Here is a 24,183-nt window from a genome sequence, read left to right on the forward strand (position 1 = left end):
CCTTCATTCATGCTGCCAAACATACCCTCGTAAAACTGACCATCCTACCCATCCTCCATGATGTCATTTATAAAATAGCCTCCAACACTCTACTCAACAAACTGGATGCAGTCTATCACCGTATCACCCGTTTTGTCACCAAAGCCCCATATACTACCCACCACTGCAACCTGTGCGCTCTCGTTGGCTGGTCCTCACTACATATTCGTCACCAAACCCACTGGCTCCAGGTCGTCTATAAGTCTTTGCTAGGTAAAGCTCTGTCTTATCTCAGCTCACTGGTCACCATAGCAACACCCACCCATAGCATGCGCTCCAGCAGGTATATTTCACCTGTCATCCCCAAAGTAAACACCTACTTTGGCCGCCTTTCCTTCAAGTTCTCTGCTGCCAATGACTGGAACGAATGGCAAAAATCACTGAAGTTGGAGACATATCTCCATCACTAACTTTAAGCATCAGCTGTCAGAGCAGCTTACCGATCTCTGCAGCTGTACACAGCCCATCTGTAAATAGCCCATCCAACCACCTACATCATCCCCATATTTGTTTTTCTGCTCTTTTGCACACCCGTATTTATACTTGCACATCCTCATCTGCACATCTATCACTGCAGTGTTAATTGCTAAATTGTAATAACTTTGCCACTATGGCCTATTTATTGCCTTACCTCCTTACTTAATTTGCACACACTGTATACAGAGCTTCTATTGTGTTATTGACTGTACGTTTGTTTATCCCATGTGTAGCTCTGTGTTGTTTGTGTCGCACTGCTTTGCTTTATCTTGGCCAGGTTGCAATTGTAAATGAGAACTTGTTCTCAAATGGCCTACCTGGTTAAATAAACAACAACATTAAAACAGCCATGTGACGATATGGTTCTAAGCCTCTATGTTAGCATACAGTTAATATGAAAAAGTAAAAGAAAAATGCAATGCTTTATTCCTTAGTCCAATATTTACTTAGAAATAATATAAAACAAACAATTATATAACAATTTCCTTTTGGTTTCTTTGGCATTCATTGATACAAAGACACCTACCACAATTTGGTGGAATGTTTCCAACTATATTGAATTCCTTGAAGTACATAGATTAAGTTGCAGAAAATATCCATCGTTATCCCGTAATTCCATTATACAAGAAGTTCTAGGTAAATACGATCTGAAATAGGGCTGTAAAATAAAGCATTGCCAACATAAGAGAAAACCATAAAACACCACCATAATAAAGCAAAACATTCTCATAAAACCAGAAGTATCTAAAACATTTATTTACAGATATCAAGGCGATGGTTAAAAGGTTGTAGAGAGAAGTAAATTACAGTGCTACAAATAGTCAGATTTAACAGTCTGCAGGAAAACATTGGTACATAAATTATCTACGTGTGCATTCAATTTGATTTTAGCCAAAGACAAAATAACATTAAAAAAATGTACTGGAGGCATTGAAGCTTTCAGAAAAAATCTTAAATCACTAAACAATAGTTATCGATCTGATCATCCTCCAATAACTTCATGTAACATCAGATAAACACATATGTACTATAGTATACACTTTTAGTGTAGGTTCCTCTAATTAGTTAAAAGTCCATGCAATCCCAAATATTAAATGGCCCACTTTAAAAAAAATCCATGGTCCCAGCCCACATACCATATATTACACACTTTACCATTACCAATCATGCAAACACAACATATTAAAGGATCAAGAAGCACCTGAGATTCACCTAAAATAATTCCCAAAGGACAAAAGTCATCCAGTTATTTAAACAAAGCCTAGCTGTGACAGATAGTCACGTTCATTCAGCTTTTGCAAACGTACTTTTCTTACGTTTTTCCACATAATATGGAATGTAAAAAACATCATAGAGGAATTTAGATTAAAAAGGGAAATGTAATTGGTAGAGTAATTGGTAAATAAACCCAGTATGTGGTTCACCTTGGTTTACTGATTTCTCCCATCTATAAGAGTAGATGCAAACTGATGCAAACAAACGCTGAGTGAAATTATCCATAGGACTGGGGAACAACAAGATGTGTTTTCCCATTGGTCATTTCTCACATCTATCCACCAATCGGAGAAAGTCTCTGAATCTGAAGACACCTATTGGACAACATGCACCAATGGGAGAGCACAAATTCCAGGGGTGTATCATTGACCCAGGGTTGACTAAAACAATGGACACTGGTTCCAGTGGAGGTGTGAGACGGGGAGAGAGGACGAGAGAGGGAGCGATAGAGAGAGGTGAGGAAGGCCACCTCCTGTTGGGTGAACCAATTGAAATCCAAGCACAGAGGAAGTGACCGTGACACAGCGGCCGGTGTGTGGTTACCCAGTGAGGTTGGGCTGGGGTTCTCCTTCCAACACCCACTCCCCCTCACATCCCATCCCCACTCCCCTCAGCAAGGGGGTAGAGAGCTGCTCCATTCATGAGGAAACAGACAGCAAGACGACCTGAAGCAACCTGAGTGCAGTGCACCTCCCCTCCTCCTCTTTCCGCCAGGTCACCTGTGTGAGTTGAGGTCAGTGATGTTCCGTGTGGTCTCTGTGTGTCACAAGCTCTATCATCCTCAAAGCTCAATGGAGCGTCTCTCAGTGCACCACCCTCTAATTCGGACTCAGAGGTTATCTCAGGACATCTGAAGCACGTGGTTCAAGACTGAGTGGGAGAGAGGGGGACTATGCTATTGGGTTAACATGACTTAAAAACCATAAATATTTCTGATAAAAGACTCTTCTGTGCTCTCTTTTGACAGACCAAACGCAATGGCAAATCGCAGTGCAACTAGCCATAAATTGAGCCCTCAGTGTGATAGTGTGCATGTAGCATACATGCGTGAGTCGTGTGTGTGTGTGTGTGTAGGTGTGTGTACAGTAAGAGGCTTTGCTAATAAACATCTTTACAATCAACATAATTTAGGAAACAGAATAAAACAATAAAAAATAAAAAAAGAGACTGCATAGAAAGTTGGTGGCCAGAAGCTGGTCAGTCTGTAATTAAGCCCTGAGTCCTCCACACACACACACACACCACTTCTTAGGAGTCCGAGGAGGTGGATGAGATGGTGCGGCTCTTGGTTTTGGGCACCACCAGGATCTCATCCCCGTCTTGGATCATGTACGAGTGGAGTGCCCGGCTGCTGTACTTCATCTCTTCAGGTCCCAGCGCGGAGCCCAGCTCGCGGGCGATGTAGTACAGTCGCATGCCGTTGGCTGGCAGCCCCACCAGCGCCCTGAGCTCCTTCTTGAGCTCCCCAACGGTCTGCTCCAGCCGCAGGCTCAGCGCCTCCGTCCGCTCGCCCCAGCGCACCTCCAGGGTGGCCGTGCAGGGCGGACGCAGGTCCACCTCTGCCAACGGGGCAAGCTGCCCGTACTTGGACACCAGGACGTGGTACCTTTTGAGATAGGACAGGATGGATGGGAGGTTGGGATTGGTAATTTGTTCGAGAATAGTGGTGATTGGTCATTTGACAGGCAGTCTTGTACATACAGTACCCTCAGAAAGTATTCAGACCCCTTGGCTTTTCCACATTTTGGTACGTTACAACTTTATACTAAAATTGATCAAAATAAATAAAAGAATCCTCAGAAATCTACATGCAATACTCCATAATGACAAAGTGAAACATTTATTTTTTGAAATGTTTGCACATGAATAAAAATAAATAAAACAGAAATACCTTATTTACATAAGTATTCAGACCCTTTGCAATGAGACTCAAAATTGAGCTCAGGTTCATCTTATTCGATTAATCATCCTTGAGATGTTTCTACAACTTCATCGGAGTCCACCTGTGGTAAATTCAATTGATTGGACATGATTTGGAAAGATACACACCTGTCTATATAAAAGGTCCCGAGCTGGCTGCCCTGTGAAACTGAGCAATCGGGGCAAAGGGCCTTGGTCAGGGAGGTGACCAAGAACCTGATGGTCACTCTGACAGAACTCTAGATCTCTGCACACCAATCAGGTCATTATGGTACAGTGGCCAGACGGAAGCCACTCCTCAGTAAAATGCAAATGACGTCCCGCTTGAAGTTTGCCAAAAGGCACCTAAAGACTCTCAGACCATGAGAAACAAGATTCCCTGGTCTGATGAAACCAAGATTGAACTCTTTGGCCTGAATGCCAAGCATCACATGTGGTGGAAACCTGGCACCATCCTTACAGTGAAGCACGGTGGTGGCAGCATCATGCTGCTGGGAGGTTTTTTAGCGGCAGGGACTGGGAGACTAGTCAGGACTAAGGCAAAGATGAATGGAGCAAAGTAGAGACATACTTGATGAAAACCTGTTCCAGAGACTCAGGACCTCAGACTGGGGCAAAGGTTCACCTGTCAAAAGGACAACGACCCTAAGCACACAGCCAAGACAATGCAGGAGTGGCTTCGGGACAAGTCTCTGAATGTCCTTGAGTGGTCCAGCCAGAGCCCGGACTTGAACCAGATCGAACATCATGAAAATAGCTGTGTAGCAACGCTCCCAGTCCAACTGACAGAGCTTGAAAGGATCTGCAGAGAAGAATGGGAGAAACTCCCCAAGTACAGGTGTGCCAAGCTTGTAGAGTCATACCCAAGAGGACGAGGCTGTAATCACTGCCAAAGGTGCTTCAACAAAGTACTGAGTAAAGGGTCTGAATCCTTATGTAAATGTGATATCCGTTTATAATTTTTAATAGATTTGCAAACATTTCTGAAAACATAATACCTCATAATGTCAAAGTGGAATTATGTGTAGGCCAATGACACAATCTCAATTGAATCCATTTTAAATTCAGGCTGTAACACAACAAAATGTGGAGAAGGTCCAGGGGTGTGAATACTTTCCAAATGCCTTCAGAAAGTATTTACACCCCTGGACATTCTCCACATTTTGTTGTGTTACAGCCTGAATTTAAAATGGATTCAATTGAGATTGTGTCATTGGCTTACACATAATGTCAAAGTGGAATTATGTTTTTAGAAATGTGTATAAATTAATTCAAAATGAAAAGCTGAAATGTCAATAAGTATTCAACCCTTTGTTATGGCCTAAATAAGTTCAAGAGTAAAAATGTGCTTAACAAGTCACATAATAAGTTGCATTGACTCACTCTGTTGCAATAAGTTTTTAAGATGATTTTTTAATGTCCGTCTCTAGCTGCTTGCTACTTTCAGTCTGCTACTCTGTGGCAATATACACCGCTGTCCTGGTCCAAACACCACAAAGCAAGCTAAAAAACTATGCCCAAACAGTGGTAAGACCGAAGAACTCAAAAGCGGTGGCCTGTGACATTTGTGATGTGTTTGTTCACATAAAGTATGGAGATACACAACCCATGTCATATAATGAAGCTGTAAAGTCTCAAAGTAACATTTAGCTTGTTTGCAATGTATGCTGTTTAAACGCAGCGCCAAACATTGGGATGCTGGACACAAGCAGGGATGATGAGTGCAATCTAGATGAGATAGTCGACTTATCAGTAGTGGGGACAGACAATGACATGTTTGACTGTTACAATCGGAGAGGACTTCACGTTATCCATGTGAACGCATGGAGCCTGCAATCGGAATTAAAACACCTCGCTTCTGACACCTGGGCTGCAGTAGTTGCTGTGACTGTGACATGGCTCGACGGGTCAATTGAGGACAATAACGTTGAGCTAACGGGGTTATAGCATTCATAGAATTCACAGAAACGGTGGCGGTGTGTTTTTACTTGGTATTAAGTGTTTTTTAACCCTTGTTTAGAACTGAAAATAGGTCTTGAAGTTGCATGGGTAGATATACTTCTTCCTAAATGTCATCCTGTCACTGTTGGTGTCTGCTATTGGCCTCCTAAGCAGAATAATGTCTATGATTTACTTGAATCAAATTGGTGTGATCAAAGTATTTGCTGATAGAGAATGTATTCTGCTTGGTGATTTTAATACAAAATGTGCAGTTATCACCCAAGAACAGTACACAAGTAAATGCCCTGTATAACTTTAATCAGTTATTTGGACTGAAACAACTGATTGTTGAGCCAACCCAGGTATGTATTGACAGTAAATAAACTTTGGACTTGATTATTGTGTCAAACCAGGGGAACATATGTCAGTCAAGACTTTTAAATATTGCATTTAGTAATCATATGGTAACCTACTGTACCTGTAAGAAATCCAAAATGCTGCTTGAGCCAGGTAATAACTTCATGAAGGTACGGTCTATGAAACAATACTCAAAGGAATGTTTTGTAGAAGTACTTGGGAATTTGGATTGGGCTCATGTACTAAACTGTGATGTTGATCAAGCTTGGTATCTTTTTAAAGATCTGTTTGTCGGCACTGGACTCTCTGGCTCCGATGAAACTAATTGACTCAAACAGTGGTCAGGGAAATGGATCACATCCGAGATCTTAGACCTTATAAGGAAAGGGATCACTACCTGGCCAAAAGGACAAATCTACAATACAATTATGATGGTTATATTAACTATAGGAAAGATACAAAACAGATAAGGCCAAATCTCAACATTATAACGACGTTGTTAATAATTACAACTTACACCAGCCTCGTAAACTGTGGAAAATGTAAGAACATTGGCTCAAAAACTCCCCATTAGGTAAAATCCTGTAATATTGGCCTGGATATTGATTATGTTTTATGCTATGAACAAGGTTTTACCACTATAGCCTCATCTCTGGTTAAGAAGTTACCCACCTGCTCTGGACACTATGGCCAGTCTTTCATTAATAACTTTTACCATAGCAAAGGTATGTTTGAGCTGTGCATGGTAACAGAGGACAAAGTTTCCAATCTACTATGCTTAATGAGCACAAACAAAGCAAATGGGCTGAATAACCTTCCTGCAAGATTCATAAAGGATAGCGCTTGTCACTGCTAAAATGATAATACATATTGTAAACCTTTCTATTAGTGCTGGTACATTTCCCAATGATCTCAAAAGTCTGGGTGGTTACGCTCCACAAGAAGAGCAGTAAGACAAATTTAGGAAAAAACAGGCCTGTGTCGATCCTCAGCACCTTATCCAAAGTTGTTGAGAGAATTGTCTTTAAAATCAACCTGAGGGATACCTTCGAGCACAAACTTCTTTATGAACTCAAATCTGGCTTTACAACAGCTCATTCTACTGATACTTGCCTTATACACCTTTTTGACCGCGTCAAGCAGGAAAGTGAGAAGGGGAACTATGCAGGTATGGTCATGTTAGACTTGCAGAAAGCATTTGACACTGTGGACCATGATATTCTCCTGATGAAACTGAAAATGCATGGGTATAAATGATGTAGCAGTGAATTGGTATAGGTCTTATCTGAACAACGGAACACAAGTATGTAATGTTGGTGATGTTCTGTCAGAGGCCAAATAAATATCCTGTGGAATACCGCAGGGATTCATTTTAGGGCCTCTCTTATTTCTAATATACGTTAATGATATGGCAGAAACAGTAAAGTGTAAACTACTACTTTATGCTGATGACTCAGCCATAGTGGTATCTGGGAAGGATACATTTTACATAGAGGAGACCCTGAGTAAGGAAATGCATTTTGTTAGAGATTGGTTGACTGACAACAAATTGTCGCTACATTTAGGAAAAACTTAATTTTGTTTGGAACAAAACTTAGATTGCTTAGGGCTGACAAGATAAAAGGTAAACTGTGCAGGCCAGGATAATTAATCTAAAACAAGTGTACCTTATCATGGTCTGTCCCTACATCAATCCCTTTCTGGAGACCTGCTAAAATTATTTCTAAAATGGTGAACAAATTTACATTTTTTATATGATAACACTAGATATTTTAACATTAAAGTTAAGAAACTGCTGGTCTCAACCTCGATTCATTTTGATTATTACTGCTCTGCTTGGTATAGTGGGGTATGAAAAAAGTTGAAAAAGAGAATGCTGGTCATGCAAAATAATGTTATCAGGTATATGCTTAATGTCCCCTCTAGGACCCATATAGGGGTACAGGAGGTGGGCTTGTTACCTTTGAAGTGCAGAGTGGACCAACTTAAATTTAATCGTATGTATGACATCTTAAATGATCATGCTTGAGGCTATATGAAAAACCACATTGATATGGGTCTTAACCAACACAGTCACAATACCAGCACTAGTGTGATGTCTTGTAAAACCCCAAGAGTAAACAGTACTGCGAGGAGCACGTTTTCTATACAGGCATTTGTCTATGGAATAGCCTCCCCTTGGAGATCAAGCAAAGAAAAAGTATAAGCTTTAAAAAGCAGGCAAAGGTTTTTCATTTGGACATGGTTGTCTAAGTAAGAGAAACCCCTCCACTGCCCCTTGTGTCCCCTACTGCTGGTCAGGTGGATTTATTTGAATGATAGGTATGATGTGCAGTGAAGATTGTTTTTTAAGGTTGAAATGTGAAATGAATATGGTTTATTTTTAAGGTTAGGGAAAAGTGTAGTGAATAGTGACACTTTTTAGGATGTCAATATAAATGAATGTATTTATGGCAGTTTGTAATTTTGTCTAGCCTTTTATTCATTTTTTTTGTGTTATTGTATTTGCCAATCGAGAACCACGTTGGAAACAAGTGTTTTAATTAATACATTTAAGTGATATCCTTGGTCCACACTGTACATTTTGTTGTATGTCTGTTAGCCAAAATAAATTAAATTCAATCTCATCTCTGTACCCCACGCATAGACTTGTCTGTAAGGTCCCCGAGTCGAGCAGTAAATTTCAAACACAGATTCAATCACAAAGAACAGTGAGGTTTTCCAATGCCTCGCAAGGAAGGGCACCTATTGGTAGATGGGTTTTAAAAAAAGCAGACATTGAAGAATATCTCTTTGAGCATGGTGAAGTTATTAATTACACTTTGGATGGTGTATCAATGCAACCAGTCACTACAAAGATACAGACATCATCCTTTAATGGCTGTGATAGGCGATAACCGAGGATGGATCAACAACATTGTTGTTACTCCACAGTACTAACCTAAATGACAGAGTGAAAAGAAGGAAGCCTGTGTAGAATAAAAATATTCCAAAACATGCATCCTGTTTGCAATAAGGCACTAAAGTAAAACTTTTTTAAAAATCTGGCAAAGAAATTGACTTTAGGTCCTGAATACAAAGCTTTATGTTTGGGGCAAATCCTACAACACATCACTGAGTACCACTTCATATTTTCAAGCAGGGTGGTGGCTGCATCATGTTATGGGTATGCTTGTCATCACCAAAGATTAGGGAGTTAATTAAGATAAAAGAAACATAATAGAGTCAAGAACATGCAAAATCTTAGAGGAAAAGTCTGCTTTCTAACAAACACTGGGAGACAAATTCACTTTTCATCAGGACAATAGGCCAAATATACACTGGAGTTGCTTACGACACTGAATGTTCCTGAGGAGCCTTGTTACAGTTTTGGCTTGAAAATGTCTGTCTAGCAATGATCAACAACCTACTTCACAGAGCTTGAAGAATTTTTAAAATAATAAATGTTCAAATATTGTACACTCCAGATGTGCAAAGCTCTTAGAGACTTACTCAGAAAGACATTCAACTGTAATTGCTGCCAATGGTGATTCTAACATGTATTTGCTCAGGGTTGTGAATACTTATGTAAATTATATATTTCCGTATTTAATTATCAATACATTTGCAAAAGTTTATACTAACACATTTTCACTAATTGTGTGTCAAAGGGTGGGAAAAATCAAATCAATTCACTTTAAATCAATTCTGAATTCAGGCTGTAACAACAAAATGTGGAATAATTCAAGGGGTATGAATACTTTCTGAAAGCATTGTACATTATGGGAAACAGACCATTTGAATCCCACATGTTTTGCAGACGTGATGTACACTGAGACAAACTGTTCTCTCTCAAACAAGCATATTATTTTTCAGTTTAATACATAATGAATATATCTGAACGATAACACCAGCGAAAACATAGTGAAAAGGTTTGCAGTATTTTATAGTCTAATCATTATCTAAGAAAAAAGCTTTTTCTGACACTGTGGGGGTAAGTTGGGACAAATGTGTTAGTGAATGAGTGTGTGTTTGTGTGTGCTGGAAAACACAGTGAGCCCTCTACCCCTCTCTCAGCCGTGAGAAAGCCCCCACTCCCCCCTCAAGGGAACACTGAGGTAGAGATAAGGAACGATTAAATAAAATCCCAGAGAAAAAGCCTTTCTCTTTTCAAAGCTACTATACCATCTGGGCCAATCAAAGCAATTTCCCCTTCCCACCCCCAAAACCCCGCCTGGCCGGGGTTTCAGTGCGTGTGTGTGTGCCACCGCCATGGGAATTCTACTCCAAGGCCCCAGTCAGTGCACAAAGTGCCATTCTGTGAGAAGCCCATTTCTACTCTCACTTAAAGGTCTCATTTAATGTGGTAACTAACCACTCATACACCTCTGTAAATTACATTGCGAGAGATAATGGAGGTATGGTAATGCTAAATGCCATATTTAATGGTCCTGTGGTGCCTGAAAAAAAGCGGTGGCATTCATTTAATACCCGTGTTTCTATACACGGCCAAAAGTATTGGGGCTAATACCTTACCTTGTATCTACCCGAGATCTCTTAGGGACTTATCGTCTGGCATTTCATGCCACTCTCACTCTCTGTTCTTTAATCCTCCTCAGCTGCCTGGTTGAGAGATGACGTGCTAAAAGGTTTGTGTTACGTTGCATTTCCTCACTTCCCCGGTATGCCCTCAATCCCCTTACTCTGTCTCTTAATAATGACCCCATGCCCCATCTCTACATATCACAAGGCCCTTCCTCTTTATAACCCCCCCTTCTTTACCCAGACCCCTCTGTAGCCCCTTCTTTCTCTCCTTACCTCAAGTGCACTCCTCTCCACACCCCTCTTGTAAACCCCTCCTCTCTCTCCTTACCCCAAGCCTCCCCAGTCTCTCCACTCTCACATCGTTTCAATCTCCCCAAGCTGTTTCAGAAAGCTGCTTACAACCACCAAATAGCTCTATTTTCATGTCACCTGACCATCGCACTGGTTCAAATCCAAGTGCCAAGTCCGTTTATCAAACTCCAGGCGGTGCTTTGATCAGTTGACATGAAAATAAGTATCTTTGGCCATGCACAACAGCGGTGGTTTTGGTGTTGAAAAACAGAAGCATATGCAGAAAAGTAGCTCATACCTACTGTAAAATATGGTGGTGGATGTTTGATGTTATGGGGATTTTATTTTAATTTTATTTTACTTCCACTGGTCCTGGATCCCTTAAGGTCAACGGCATCATAAACTTTAAGTACCAGAGCATTTTAGCCAAAAACCTGGTTGCCTCTGCCATGAGACTGACACTTGGCCACAAGTTGATCTTGCAGCAAGAAAATATGCCAAAACACATCAAAATCCACAAAAAAAGTGGTTAATTGACCACAAAACACACATTTTGCAATGGCCATCTCAGTCTCCAGTCTTGAACCCCATTGAAAACCTGTGGTTTGAATTGAAGAGGGCAGTCTAAGAGCAGACGAAGGCTATCAAGGATCTGGAAATATTCTGTTTGGAGGAATGGTCTAAGAACCCTCCCAACGTGTTCTCCAATCTCATAAAACATTGTAGAAAAAGACTCAGTGTCGTTATCCTCGCAAGGAGAGGGTGCTACAGTATTGCAAACAGAATCTCTTTCTCTGAGCAATTGTATTAGTATAATAATATATTATTTTTTAGGTGATCTGTTTATCTATAGCTATGACTAAGACTAGGCTACGGTTATTCAAAGGCAGCTGTCCGTCAAATCTGTGCAGGCTGCCGTGTTCACCAGTTGTTTAAAAAGCAAGGAGAGAGAGAAATATAATTAAACAGAGGAAAAGTGAGCAAAAGAAAACCAAGAAAGCGGTTTGCGGCTTTGAAACACTTCCATTGCAGTACCCTGATTAATCTGAGACACTGTGGGGACGCTGTGTTGGTTTGGAGTCATTGGTCCACTGGCAGAAACACACCTGCAGAGAAAAAGAAAACCCAAGCACCCCCCCACCAAAAAAGGCACTTTCTCCACATAATTAGGAGGACAATATTCACACAGAGCCGAGCTACAACAGGTCTGGTTACACAGGGAAATGAGTCAAGCTCTCAATCTCCCCCTTAAAGGAAAAGAAAAGAGAGAGCGAATGAACGAGTGAAGGAGGAGGAGGTCAAAAAAATAATCTACCTGCCACCTTGTGTATCGGTTTTCCGATCTGAGTATTCAGAGGCACAAAGAAGTCATTGAGTAGGCAGTGACTGGTGCCATTGTCTCGCAAAGGTTACTTTCCCCCAGTCAAGGAGCGCGCTTTCCCCCCGAAAATCCTTCCATCACATTCTCCTAAGGTTAAGTGGAATGTGGCTGGCAAAAAGCGTGGGCCGATTCATTTTTATGCATGGGCCCGAACCCCCCCCAATAAAATTCCCATCATGGGAAGTCCTGAGATGACAATATGTTACGGGACGTCAGGTGTGTTAGAACACTGAGGGGAGTGTTAACATAAGCAGAGAGAGGTAGGCGGTATCTGAGAGGTACTGACTCAGTGATTCCTGTCTGCTGTTGAGGTTGTTGTCTCAGAGGAATGATAGTGCTATTAAGAACAACCTCCATCTGGTTCATATCAGAAGAAAAATGTGTGCGTGTGTTTACAGTTCCTCTGACATACAGTAGCTTTACCTCAACAGAGTGTGGAGTGTGTCAACAGTACCTCTGAGGCAGCGTCTCTTCAGAACAGTCCAGGTAATGTCTGATGAAGAACCTCTCAGCGTCTTCCCTCTCTCCTTCCGTCACCACACTCCCATTCAACACAGTCACAGATGGCAACCTGCAAAAGGACAAAGATTATGAGTGTGTGTGAGACACATTTACACAAATCAAACAGGTGTGTATTCAATTGTGTTTGTGTGAACCTCTTCAACAGGTTGAATACCCCCCCCCCCCAAACTCAAAGAAATAATTAACACCCTACCATTGTACTTTTCTTGCACTAACACCTGTACACTTGCCTTTTCCCACTAGTAGTGACTTTGCTGATAGCTGCTTAATTGAAGAAAATGTTTACATGCTATTGTGACATGTGGTTGCCTTTCCTAGCTACCTTAAGATGAAGCACTAACTCAATCACTCTGGATAAGACTAAAATGTAAATGTGTGTGTGTGTGTACACTCACTGTGCCACGGTGAGGCTGCGTCTCTCTTTGTTGGTGTAAGGCTGCAGTAAGGGAATCCCCATCAGCCTCGCCTCCTCCAGTTTAGGGAAGAAATTCAGCCTCTCTATGTCCTCCCATCGGTTAAGTCCTTTAGGACACACATGTGCAAACACACGCATGCATGCACACACCCAAGGATATGGAAATGATCAGCACTCATTCTCTATGGAAGGCCAGGATACAGTATTGACTAGTGGGCTCACTCACAATTTTGCCTAAGAACACAGCTATGAATAAAGAATGGTACCAACACATCCTCCGAGAGCAACTTCTCCCAACCATCCAGGAACAGTTTGGTGACGAACAATGCCTTTTCCAGCATGATGGAGCACCTTGCCATAAGGCAAAAGTGATAACTAAGTGGCTCAAGGAACAAAACATTGATATTTTGGGTCCATGGCCAGGAAACTCCCCAGACCTTAATCCCATTGAGAACTTGTGGTCAATCCTCAAGAGGCGGGTGGACAAACAAAAACCCACAAATTCTGACAAACTCCAAGCATTGATTATGCAAGAATGGGCTACCATCAGTCAGGATGTGGCCCAGAAGTTAATTGACAGCATGCCAAGGCGGATTGCAGAGGTCTTGAAAAGGGTCAACACTGCAAATAATGACTCTTTGCATCAACCTCATGTAATTGTCAATAAATGCCTTTGACACTTCTGAAATGCTTGTAATTATACTTCAATATTCAATAGTATCATCTGAAAAAAATATCTAGAGACACTGAAGCAGCAAACTTCGTGGAAATTAATATTTGTGTCATTCTCAAAACATTTGGCCACGACTGTACAAAGAACTATCAATAGAAAACAGGTAAAACACAAAGTGCAGCTAGTTTGCAGTCTTTCCATTTTCAGTTTAAGTGGTTGTGTTAGCTGTGTTGTTGGCTAACTCGCCTGAATAGGTGTCCGGACGAGAGAGCACATTTTTTACGCCAGGCGAAATCGCTCATCATTATCTCATTGTTACCGATGTATCCAAATAAATGTCACAAGAAAACAGCTTAAACAAACGCAAATGCAGCTACTTTGCTGTTATTCTGGCTGCACTGTTTGACGTGACTGTAAGTTAGCCTTGGTTGGCTGGCTAGCAAGCAAGGGATAAGAACGTTGGCAGCCAGTATGGCAATGGAACATTTAGAATGAACGACTGGGTCGCGTCTCTGGCAACCGAACCAATAGAATGTTAGACCAGCCGGCTTGGGTAGCAACCCTAGATTTGTGTTGGGACTATATCTTGTGGAAGGATGAAATAGTATGAATAAATTAATCAAAAATATTTTAAAATATGAAAATATGTCAAATCTTTATTTGAATATGTTGGTAACCCATTGTAAAAGTGTTAATGCCCTCAAAGCCGGTGTTTGGAGGACATATTGTCCCGGTTTTCCTGCCAGAGATGAAGACTTGGGCCTAACAACACACGTGCCAATATATCCTCCAAACACAGGCTTCTCGAGCATTATCACTTAAGTATGTTCCTGCTGTGTGTGTGTGCGCACCTGTGTGTGTGTGTGTGTTTGCATGTGTATGAGACTCCCTTCGCAAACCTGAGTTGTTGAGGTTGATGCTGCGCAGGTTAGGAAACAGGCGCTGCAGTGTGTCCTGAGGTGTGTCCTCCTCCACAGAGCTGAGTCTGTTGTTGGACAACACCAGGGTGTCCAGGCACGGGTACATCGGCCCAAACTTACGGACCTCACTCCACTCCTGTAGCTGGTTGTCTGTGATCTGGAGCAGGCGCAGGGAGGGGCAGGGGACCGGGGACTCAGCAACCTGGTCATAATCATTCAGACAAAGGAAGAGCTCCTCCAATCTGCAGGGGGAGATAGTATGAGTATCAGAGGTAGCTGGGTCATTCCACAAAGAGTGCCTTTTGCATCCCGTTTTCACTTAAAATATCACTTTGTACACCAATATTGAATTTTAAAAGCCTGTTATGTTAAATGAAGTGCCCTTTAATATAGACCACATGGAGAATTCAATAAACAGATATAATTTGTTTTATATAAAGACTTAATAAGTGGCCAAATTCTGCATTTTGACATGTCCCACCGTCAACCCTGTGACACTTCTAGGAAGTTTCAACCCACTTAATCCCAAAATGTATCCATGTTTTTACCATCATTGTAAAGCCATAGTTATTGTGTTGCTTTGATAAAGTAATTTCTGAAGATTACTATTTATTTAATGCGATTAGTGATTCATTTGTTCCTCGTTTTATGGTCAACCCTGTTACGTGAACTGATCTCACATTTTAATACTGTATAACTAAATCTTTAAAAAAAATAAAAAAAATAAACAAACATTGAACATGTAATAGTCAAATCATAGTGTAAAAACTGGTGAGGTCAACCCTGGTACTTTATTTGGCACTTAACAGGCACGTACTAGTGCTTTTTTTGTACCTCTTGAGATTGAAAACGTGTTTATGAAGTTGAACATGTCCTCTTTATGACAATGTTAAAATTAGGTGAAATTAAAAATATATTTTGGACCAAGTTACACTTCTTAAAAGGCACCGAATTGTATTCACGTGTGCCATGTGTCTGGTTTGTGATTCACAGTCCACTATCTGTCATGACTTACTCAGGGGTCTGGCGTGTGAGTGTGTGTACCGTGTCCCAGGTGACACGCGTGTTGATGAGGACCAGGCGGCGGACTCGGGAGAACACCTCAGCCAGGCCTGGCTCCAGTTCAATCCCACTCAGAGGGTTCATACTCAGGTTAAGGAAGTCCAGGTTGGGGATGTTAGACACAATCGTGCAGATCTGGCAACCCAAAAGACAGATTGGAGCCAAAACACTTAACTGACAACATAAAAGACAGATTGGAGATATTATGCACAAATCACACTGTATGTCACATGCACCAAATACAACAGGTGTAGACTTTCACTACAACGCAGAGTTAAAAAGGAAGAAGGATGAGCAAAAAAAACAATCAAATAGTAACACAAAATAACATTGGTTTTGGTTTGTTTCATTGAAAAGGGGCTGATATAACATTGATTCGACCACAGAAAAAAGTTGATAATATAGTGCAAACTAATGGGGAAAACTCAGTGAAGTTCAATCTTGTGCGTCTCTGTGCAGCATGGCATTCGTTCTGCGCAGCAGTCCTGGAGGAGGTGCACGGTGGCCAGTTCTGGAGGAGGTGCGTGTGCAGTTGAGGGAACATTGCATGTATGTAGGGGTAAAAGTGACTAGGCAATCAGGATAAATAGAATAGCAGCAACATATGTGGAGTGTGAAAGTGTGTCTGTGGCATCAATATGCACTGTGCATAATATGTGTGTGTGTGTGTGCGCTGGAGTGTCAACGTAGCATGTGTGAATGTGAGGGTAGAGTCCAGTGAGTGTGCATAGGGGTCAATGTTAATAGTCTAGGTGGCCATTTGATTAACTGTTCAGCAGTCTTATGGCTTTGGGGTAGAAGCTGTATACTGTAGTATACACTGTAGTGTACTGTGTTAAGAATTATGTTCTGATGATTATTCCCGATTGGAAGGCCTGGGACCTTGAACAATAAACTAGGTCATGGTGTCCTTAAGCAATCAAGACATTTGAAATGTATAGTCTATTCAAACCATAGGTCTCATCCTTGATTTAATGTTTTAGCTCCAGGCATGGAAGGGTGAAAGCACAAAAAGATAATACACAAGTGTTTAGGTCTGCCCTGCGAACCCCTTAGAGGAAGGCATCTGTTTTCTCATTTGCATATGCCTGTCTATGTCACTCTATTAAACCTTTGAAGCAGCAATATGTAACTTTTTGGGTGACCCACAAATGTGAGTTATAGATCTGTCATGCTCATAGAACGCAAGTAAGAAACAGTAGATTTCTTCTATGTGCGCTATTTATATGCTTCCCGTTATTACATTTATATTTTATAATCTTTTACTTTTGTACACCAGCGGTTTTGAACACCATAGCTGAAAATACAATATTTTTGGTAATGGAAAATATATTTTACAGCAGTTTAGATGGTACAATGATTCTCTACACTATAATTGCTTGTTTTGTCACAAACTGAAATGGTGGAGTGCACCTTTAAATATATAGCCTTATACTTTACATAATTTATACACACGTTGACCGGTTTTGAATTCCTGTATTATTTACTATAGTGGTTTTATTATTTTATTCTCTTTTTGGGTCTTTCTTCAAAGAAACCTCCTGAACAAATACTAAAAGAGCAAAAAGTAGGTAGGATTGGGGTCTGAACGGCTAGGCTCAGCACTTCTGCTCTTTTTTTATAACTTGTACGGAGCACAATATATTAGTCTACACTTGGCATGTACAGTTGAAGTCGGACGTTTACATACACTTTAGCCAAATATATTTAAACTCAGTTTCACGATTCCTGACATTTAATCAGAGTAAAAATCCACTGTCTTGGGTCAGTTAGAATCACCACATTATTTTAAGAATGTGAAATGTCAGAATAATAGTAGAGAGAATGATTGATTTCAGCTTTTATTTCTTTCATCACATTCCCAGTGGGTCAGAAGTTCACATACACTCAATTAGTATTTGGTAGCATTGCCTTTAAATTCTTTAACTTGGGTCAAACATTTTGGGTAGCCTTCCACAAGTTGGGTGAATTTTGGCCCATTCCTCCTAACAGAGCTGGTGTAACTGAGTCAGGTTTGTAGGTCTCCTTGCTCACAAACACTTTTTCAGTTCTGCCCATAAACTTTCTATATGATTGAGGTCAGGGCTTTGTGATGGCCACTCTAATACCTTGTTGTCCTTATGCCATTTTGCAACAACTTTGGAAGTATGCTTGGGGTCATTGTCCATTTGGAAGACCCTTTTGCGACCAAGCTTTAACTTCCTGACTGATGTCTTGAGATGTTGCTTCAATATATTCACATCATTTTCCTGTCTCATGATGCCATCTATTTTGTTAAGTGCACCTGTCCCTCCTGCAGAAAAGTACCCCCACAACATGATGCTGCCACCCCCGTGCTTCATGGTTGGGATGGCGATCTTCGGCTTGCAAGCCTCCCCGTTTTTCCTCCAAACATAACAATGGTCATTATGGCCAAACAGTTCTATTTTTGTTTCATCAGACCAGAGGACATTTCTTCAAAAAGTACGATCTTTGTCCCCATGTGCAGTTGCAAACCATAGTCTGGCATTTTTATGGCGGTTTTGGAGCAGTGGTTTCTTCCTTGCCGAGCAGCCTTTCAGGTTGTTAATATAGGGCTCATTTTATTGTGGATATAGATACTTTTGTACCGGTTTCCTCCAGCATCTTCACAAGGTCCTTTGCTGTTGTTCTGGGATTCATTTGCACTTTTCTCACCAAAAAACATTCATCTCTAGGAGACAGAACGCATCTCCATCCTGAGCAGTATGACGGCTGCGTGGTCCCATGGTGTTAATACTTGCGTACTATTGTTTGTACAAATGAACGTGGTACCTTCAAGCGTTTGTAAATTTCTCCCAAGGATGAACCAGACTTGTGGAGGTCTATAATTTTTTTTCTGAGGTCTTGGCTGATTTCTTTTGGTTTTCCTACGATGTCAAGCAAAGAGGCACTGAGTTTGAAGGTAGGCCTTGAAATACATCCACAGCTACACCTCCAATTTACTCAAATGATGTCAATTATCCTATCAGAAGCTTCTAAAGCCATGACATAATTATCTGGAATTTTCCATGCTTTTGAAAGGCACAGTCAACTTAGTGTATGTAAACTTCTGACCCACTGGAATTGTGATACAGTGAATTATAAGTGAAATAATCTGTCTGTTAACAATTGTTGGAAAAAGTACTTGTGTCATGCACAAAGTAGATGTCCTAACAGACTTGCCAAAACTATAGTTTGTTAACAAGTAATTTGTGGGTTGATTGAAAAGCTAGTTTTAATGACTCCAACATAAGTGTATGTAAACTTCTGACTTCAACTGTAGGTTTCAAACTCATGGGTGACAGAAATTTAAATATGGGGGATGGGAATGGGCTGACAAGGTACAAAATCTGTCGTTCTGCCCCTGAACAAGGCAGTATGGTCCATTTGCTACATGCTTCTTTAATGCTAGCCAAGAGGTGCTGGACATTTAAAAAGTACAATAGTTGGTTATTTTGTAAAAACTGTCCAGATAAAACAACACCTTAGACGTGTAGAAAATAAGTCAAACTTTTATCAAAAAAGTTAACAATCTCTGAAAATTATGAAAACAATGAAAAATGTGTAAATGAAATGTGTTGACCATGCCTTCGTGCTAATAACAAGCTGCTTATAAATAAAATGGTGCATAACATGGTAACAAGGGTGAGGAGGAGAACTACAGTACCCACCTCCCCCCAGTCTTGCAGCTGGTTGTGGGACAGGTCCAGCTCCACCACATGGGCACAAAAGGTGGCCACCTCAGCCTTGTCCCCAGCTTTACTGATGCCACAGCCGTCCAGGACCAGCACACTGGGCAGGTTCAGACGATCTGGAGCGAGACAACAATCTTTCTAGTGAATAATTGTTCTTTATTTAATCAAACTGTACCGTCAATAAGAATCACATTCACATTACAGGGGACAACAACCTGGTATCACTTATTGTCATTACTTATTTTGGCATCACTACATAGGCAGTATCCTTGGGGCGCTAAGGCATTAGAGAATGACTCATGATGTGTAGATACACTATATCCCTTATAGGGTAAGTACATGGAGTTTGCAGTATTCCTGGGTAACTAGAAGATGATAACTTGTGTGATTTCCCTGTATAACACATGCAAGTAAGCCTACATGGAGTTATTACCGCTTAATTCAGGTGTTTTTGTAAAACAGAAAGTAGGCTGTAAAGTATGGCCCTTGACTCTTCTACCTTGAGAAATAACAACTTTTTCAGTTCATTAGAGTATAAATCACATCGCACCCACCAACTCAGTTTAGCACGTAACATAACAAATGCTACAGAGAAAAGATGCATAGGCCACCATATCACTGAGTTTTTACTCAAAGTCAGCGCGCTAATGCGGCCTTCAAATGCTTGTCGGAACTGGAAAACTTCAAAGTTATGAAGTCATAAGTCCGATATGACTGTGTTCAGGTGGTTTTGAAGTCAGAATAATTCCTCAAACAATGAGATTTTATCTAGCTAGAGGAGCTAGCTAACGTTGCTAATGATAAACGTTGCCAATATGGTCAAACTAGCTACATTATCTACATTGATAAGTTTGACAATGTCAAAAATGTATTTGCTTTATAATCGTCACAACTAGTGTAAAATGATCTCCAACATTCCCACGGAACCTCGTATTTCCTACTTGCGAGGAGCATTTGAAGGCAGCATAAGCTACGGATACAAACACCTTGATTTCTGACCTTTGATGGGCGACCCCTGTGGACGAGACACTACCACGACACCCATGCCGTTCCCACGACAGTATGGGAAATTCTCTGGGTTGTACTTCTCACTGACCACCTGGACAAAGGTGCGCCCCTCCTCTTCATCAGAGGACTCCATGACCCCAACTGTCTGATCAGAGAGAGCGAGAGGCTTACACCCAGGGGTATGGTTACAAAGTACAGTAGGACTTGTTGGGTACACCACATGTCCATGCCAATCAGACTTTGGAAACACTTGGTATAGCATATAGAGGCTATAGGTCTTTACAGATAAAGCACATGGTTTTAGTTACATGCCCTTTCAACTGACTTGTCTACTGCTAGCATACATGCTAACAAGTCAAATCTTGTTCACGTACCAAAACATTGACTTAAGGTTAGCAGAGAATGTTTGAAATATTGACTCACAAATATGACTCCTCTAGGGGTAAAGTTGGTGTGGACCACAGACAGACACCTCTGGGCTGTAGTATTGTGAGGAGGTTGCTGTCTCTCGCCCTCTCTGGCACCGGCCAGGCCTGGTGGATGAGGAGGCAGTGCCAGTGGCTCACGCAGCACAGGCCTGGTACACTGCGGCTTAGGGAGAGAGAGGGCCCAAGAGGGGGGAAAGAAAGAGAGCGTGTCAAATGAGCTAAAAGAGTGAACCCATTATCCTTCCACATTGTGACATCATCTCAATGAAGTAACCATAGATATAATAATGACCTTTTCAATAGAAGTAACAATGATTCACTCTACTCTGTTCTTTAACATATCCTGTTCAACTCTCATTTGATTTAATACTAGTCTGACAGAAATCACTGATCTCTAACATTTGTGGTTCACTTAGCCTGCATAAGGTTTACGCAACAGTCTATATGTTGAGTCAAAAGAAAAGTCCATACACTCTCTCCAACGGTCATGGAGTGCTACTGGGTACACAGGCTTTAGTGAAAGCTTACAAAGATTTCAGTGTTTAAACTGCAGTAAAAGGGCAGTAACTGCAGTCGACTGTGGTATTATGGACGCAGTAATTGCAGTTACACATTCTGGATGCAGTATTTGCTGCATACTGCAGTTATACTGCACTCTAACTTCAATATTTTTTCGTAAGGGCAGCACTGTTTCAATTTAAAATAATCAACTAATGATGGTCTTCAGTCTGACTCTGAACCACAATTTGTTGAATCAAGGCCTGGTGTGTTTCTGCTGGGCTGGAACAAAAGCCTACACTCTCAGTGGCTCTCCAGGTATGAAGTTAGAGATATGTAATGCCTTTCGTAAGAACACAGGTGTCTGAGCAGGTGTCGGATTCTTACAGTGCTTCCTAAATGATCAGACTTATCGGTTTCCGTATCTGATTGGGTTAAGCTCGGTCTGTCTGCAAACTGATTCTCTGGCCTGGACCAATCTGAACTCACAACATACCCTTTTCACACCATCATGCTGACTCGAACCATACAGAACTAGCCTAACTCAGGCATTTTATTTTCACTTTGCCCTTTCCAGCACTATGGTGGATACGTAACCAGGCCAGCGTAGTTCAGCTTGGCTCAGGAGTGTAAAGCAGCCAATAAACCAGTAGGCATATCTCAAGTGGTTCTGTTCCCAGCCCTGAGCCGTCTGAGACAACATGATGACACCATACAGACAGGGTTCTGTCAAGAACCTGTGTGAAGTCCAGTTAGAGAAGGTTTCCCATATCAGAGACCCTCTGGTTTCAATCTTCGATACACCTGGGATCAAAGACGTGACTCCTAATAGCCCAGATCAGGTGCTTCTGACGGCAAACTGGGATTAACACTGAGATAACTTTGTGTTTGAGTATGAATTCAGGAAGATTAGCCCTGATAGTCATGGGTATTTTAGCTCATTGTAAGGGCCAAGAGAGTGACAGTGGTACTACAGGTGCAACATTTGTTTATAGTTACATTACCAAGAGATCTTGGCTGGTATTTTCAAGTATGTCCGATAAAATAGACTATAGCAATGTGATTTTTGTGGTTCTAAACCACAACCATAGCCTGCTTGCCTTGACAAGTCAGCCAGACTTGAGATATGCTCGTCAATAATAACTGGAGTTAACTCAAATTCTTTAACACGTTTGTTGACAATGTGAACACTATTCTGTAACGCTCAAACATAGGCTACTACCTCAAAACATGAGCATATGCCATATCATAAGGACACAACAGAAACAGGTTTTGGATGTCAAGGTTACATGTGACAAAACTCAACGATAGAGCACGACTTCCATCACAAAAGACTACCGGTAGGGTATATGTATGTATATTTATTATTATTTTGTATTTTTTTTTCTTTTCGGTAGGGTATATTAATGAAGAGCGGAGGACATGGTTGGCCTATGGGAGAAGGTGGGGGTAGGGGTCATGCGCACAGCTGCCATGACAACACCTTTGTGGCCCAACGCGTAATGGGGGGGGCATTAGAACAAGATATAACAATTAGTTAATAATTCTTGAACGTGGCCAATGTGACTGTGACGTAATTGCAGTGGATTTCCTACATTGCTAGGAAACTTGCTATTCTACTTGAATAAACTCAAGTTCTTGGGGATTTTTTTTTGTATGTGTATAGAAAACTTGCACGGTTCTATACGTTTATGTATCCTGAACCGGTTTTCATGCTATGCCGCAGCCAATTTTTTGAATTGAGAAAAACCTTCCTCGAAATCAGAATGATTCCAGAAGAAAAAAAATCGACAGTGAATAAAAACACCCAAAATGCATCAAATTACATTGCTTTGAAACCAAGCTGTATAAATCGACAAGATCAATAGATTATTATTTGATTGCGACAATGATATGTGTGTGAAGTAACAGGTTGTAGGCTACTTATACGGTACATCCATGCTCATCTACTGTAGCTATGATTTAGGGAATATGTTGTAACCTAAAACAATGGTCCTTAACAAAAATCATCGGGAAATATACCTACGCCGCCAGACCATTGAAATATATATATTTCGAATACGCATTGAGAGAACATTCGATTCCACTTACCGTTCTCTGTCGTTCACTTCGAATGTTTGTTATTTTCGTTCGGTTAGGTAAGGGTCGTCACTAGTTACAACACAGCCACAAAGTCATAAACCCCGCCTATTTCTACAATTTCTCTTCTTAAAATATGATTTTAAGCCTAACCGGAACCTTAACCACACTGCTAACTTTATATTAAGACCAAGAAGTTATTTTACGATGTAGTTTACAGCTATGGCTGTAATATTTACTATAGTGGAAATATTAGGTGACACTCAAAGACCCACCTCCTTCGTTGAGGAAGTGACGCAATTTAAAAGAACAGTCAATCAACTCTCAAAAGAAAACACTTTTTAAAAGTCCATTTTGTAGATATTTTACAGATGATGACAAAAAATTGTTGTGGAGAAATACTGTGCAAATGACTAAATACAATTCCCAATCACATTGATGAAAAAAAATCCCCAGTGTTATGCAAATGAGAATATAGGACCTATGAACACACTGGAATAATGGAATAACTGTGATTCATCACACATCATGCTTATCAGGAGCAGAAAAACGAACATTTTATGACGCAATGTTTTTATATATCTAATATAATCCAGAGCCATATGTAGCTTTTCATGGCTCTGAAATAAACAGTGAAAAAGCATTTCCATGTTTCGCTGTATCAGCCATAAACCTGAC

General features: G+C 40.9%; 1 protein-coding gene and 1 non-coding gene across 4 annotated transcripts; both read right to left on the bottom strand.

The window, feature by feature from the left end:
* Window positions 1-1,250: 1,250 nt before the first annotated feature.
* tbcelb (tubulin folding cofactor E-like b) lies at window positions 1,251-23,791 on the bottom strand. Of its 3 annotated transcripts, none has more exons than XM_029671486.2 (9): window positions 23,518-23,791; window positions 20,924-21,085; window positions 20,492-20,645; window positions 19,469-19,608; window positions 15,751-15,932; window positions 14,715-14,977; window positions 13,123-13,249; window positions 12,660-12,776; window positions 1,251-3,397 (listed from the first exon to the last, which is right to left on the bottom strand). In XM_029671486.2, the coding sequence occupies exons 3-9, from the start codon at window positions 20,631-20,633 to the stop codon at window positions 3,040-3,042; spliced, it is 1,329 nt and encodes a 442-aa protein (XP_029527346.1). In that variant the 5' UTR covers window positions 20,634-20,645; window positions 20,924-21,085; window positions 23,518-23,791; the 3' UTR covers window positions 1,251-3,039. The 3 variants fall into 3 exon arrangements, with proteins under 3 accessions (XP_029527346.1, XP_029527347.1, XP_029527345.1); XM_029671487.2 differs by having other exon boundaries at window positions 20,492-20,641; window positions 20,924-21,091; XM_029671485.2 differs by having other exon boundaries at window positions 20,924-21,091.
* On the bottom strand, window positions 17,314-17,367 carry LOC115136540 (U7 small nuclear RNA). Its single transcript, XR_003864649.1, has one exon. It is a non-coding gene; the product is annotated as a U7 small nuclear RNA (small nuclear RNA).
* Window positions 23,792-24,183: the final 392 nt, after the last annotated feature.

This window comes from Oncorhynchus nerka, linkage group LG10, assembly GCF_034236695.1.
Source record: "Oncorhynchus nerka isolate Pitt River linkage group LG10, Oner_Uvic_2.0, whole genome shotgun sequence".
Classification (NCBI taxonomy): domain Eukaryota; kingdom Metazoa; phylum Chordata; class Actinopteri; order Salmoniformes; family Salmonidae; genus Oncorhynchus; species Oncorhynchus nerka.

Excerpts from the sequence above, each read along its gene's own strand:
- tbcelb (XM_029671486.2), bottom strand. The coding sequence starts at position 20,633 with ATGGAGTCCTCTGATGAAGAGGAGGGGCGCACCTTTGTCCAGGTGGTC. Across the intron at positions 19,609-20,491 it reads ACAGGGGTCGCCCATCAAAG|ATCGTCTGAACCTGCCCAGT; the intron begins GTCAGAAATCAA and ends GTCTCGCTCCAG. Across the intron at positions 15,933-19,468 it reads AGCTGCAAGACTGGGGGGAG|ATCTGCACGATTGTGTCTAA; the intron begins GTGGGTACTGTA and ends TTGGGTTGCCAG.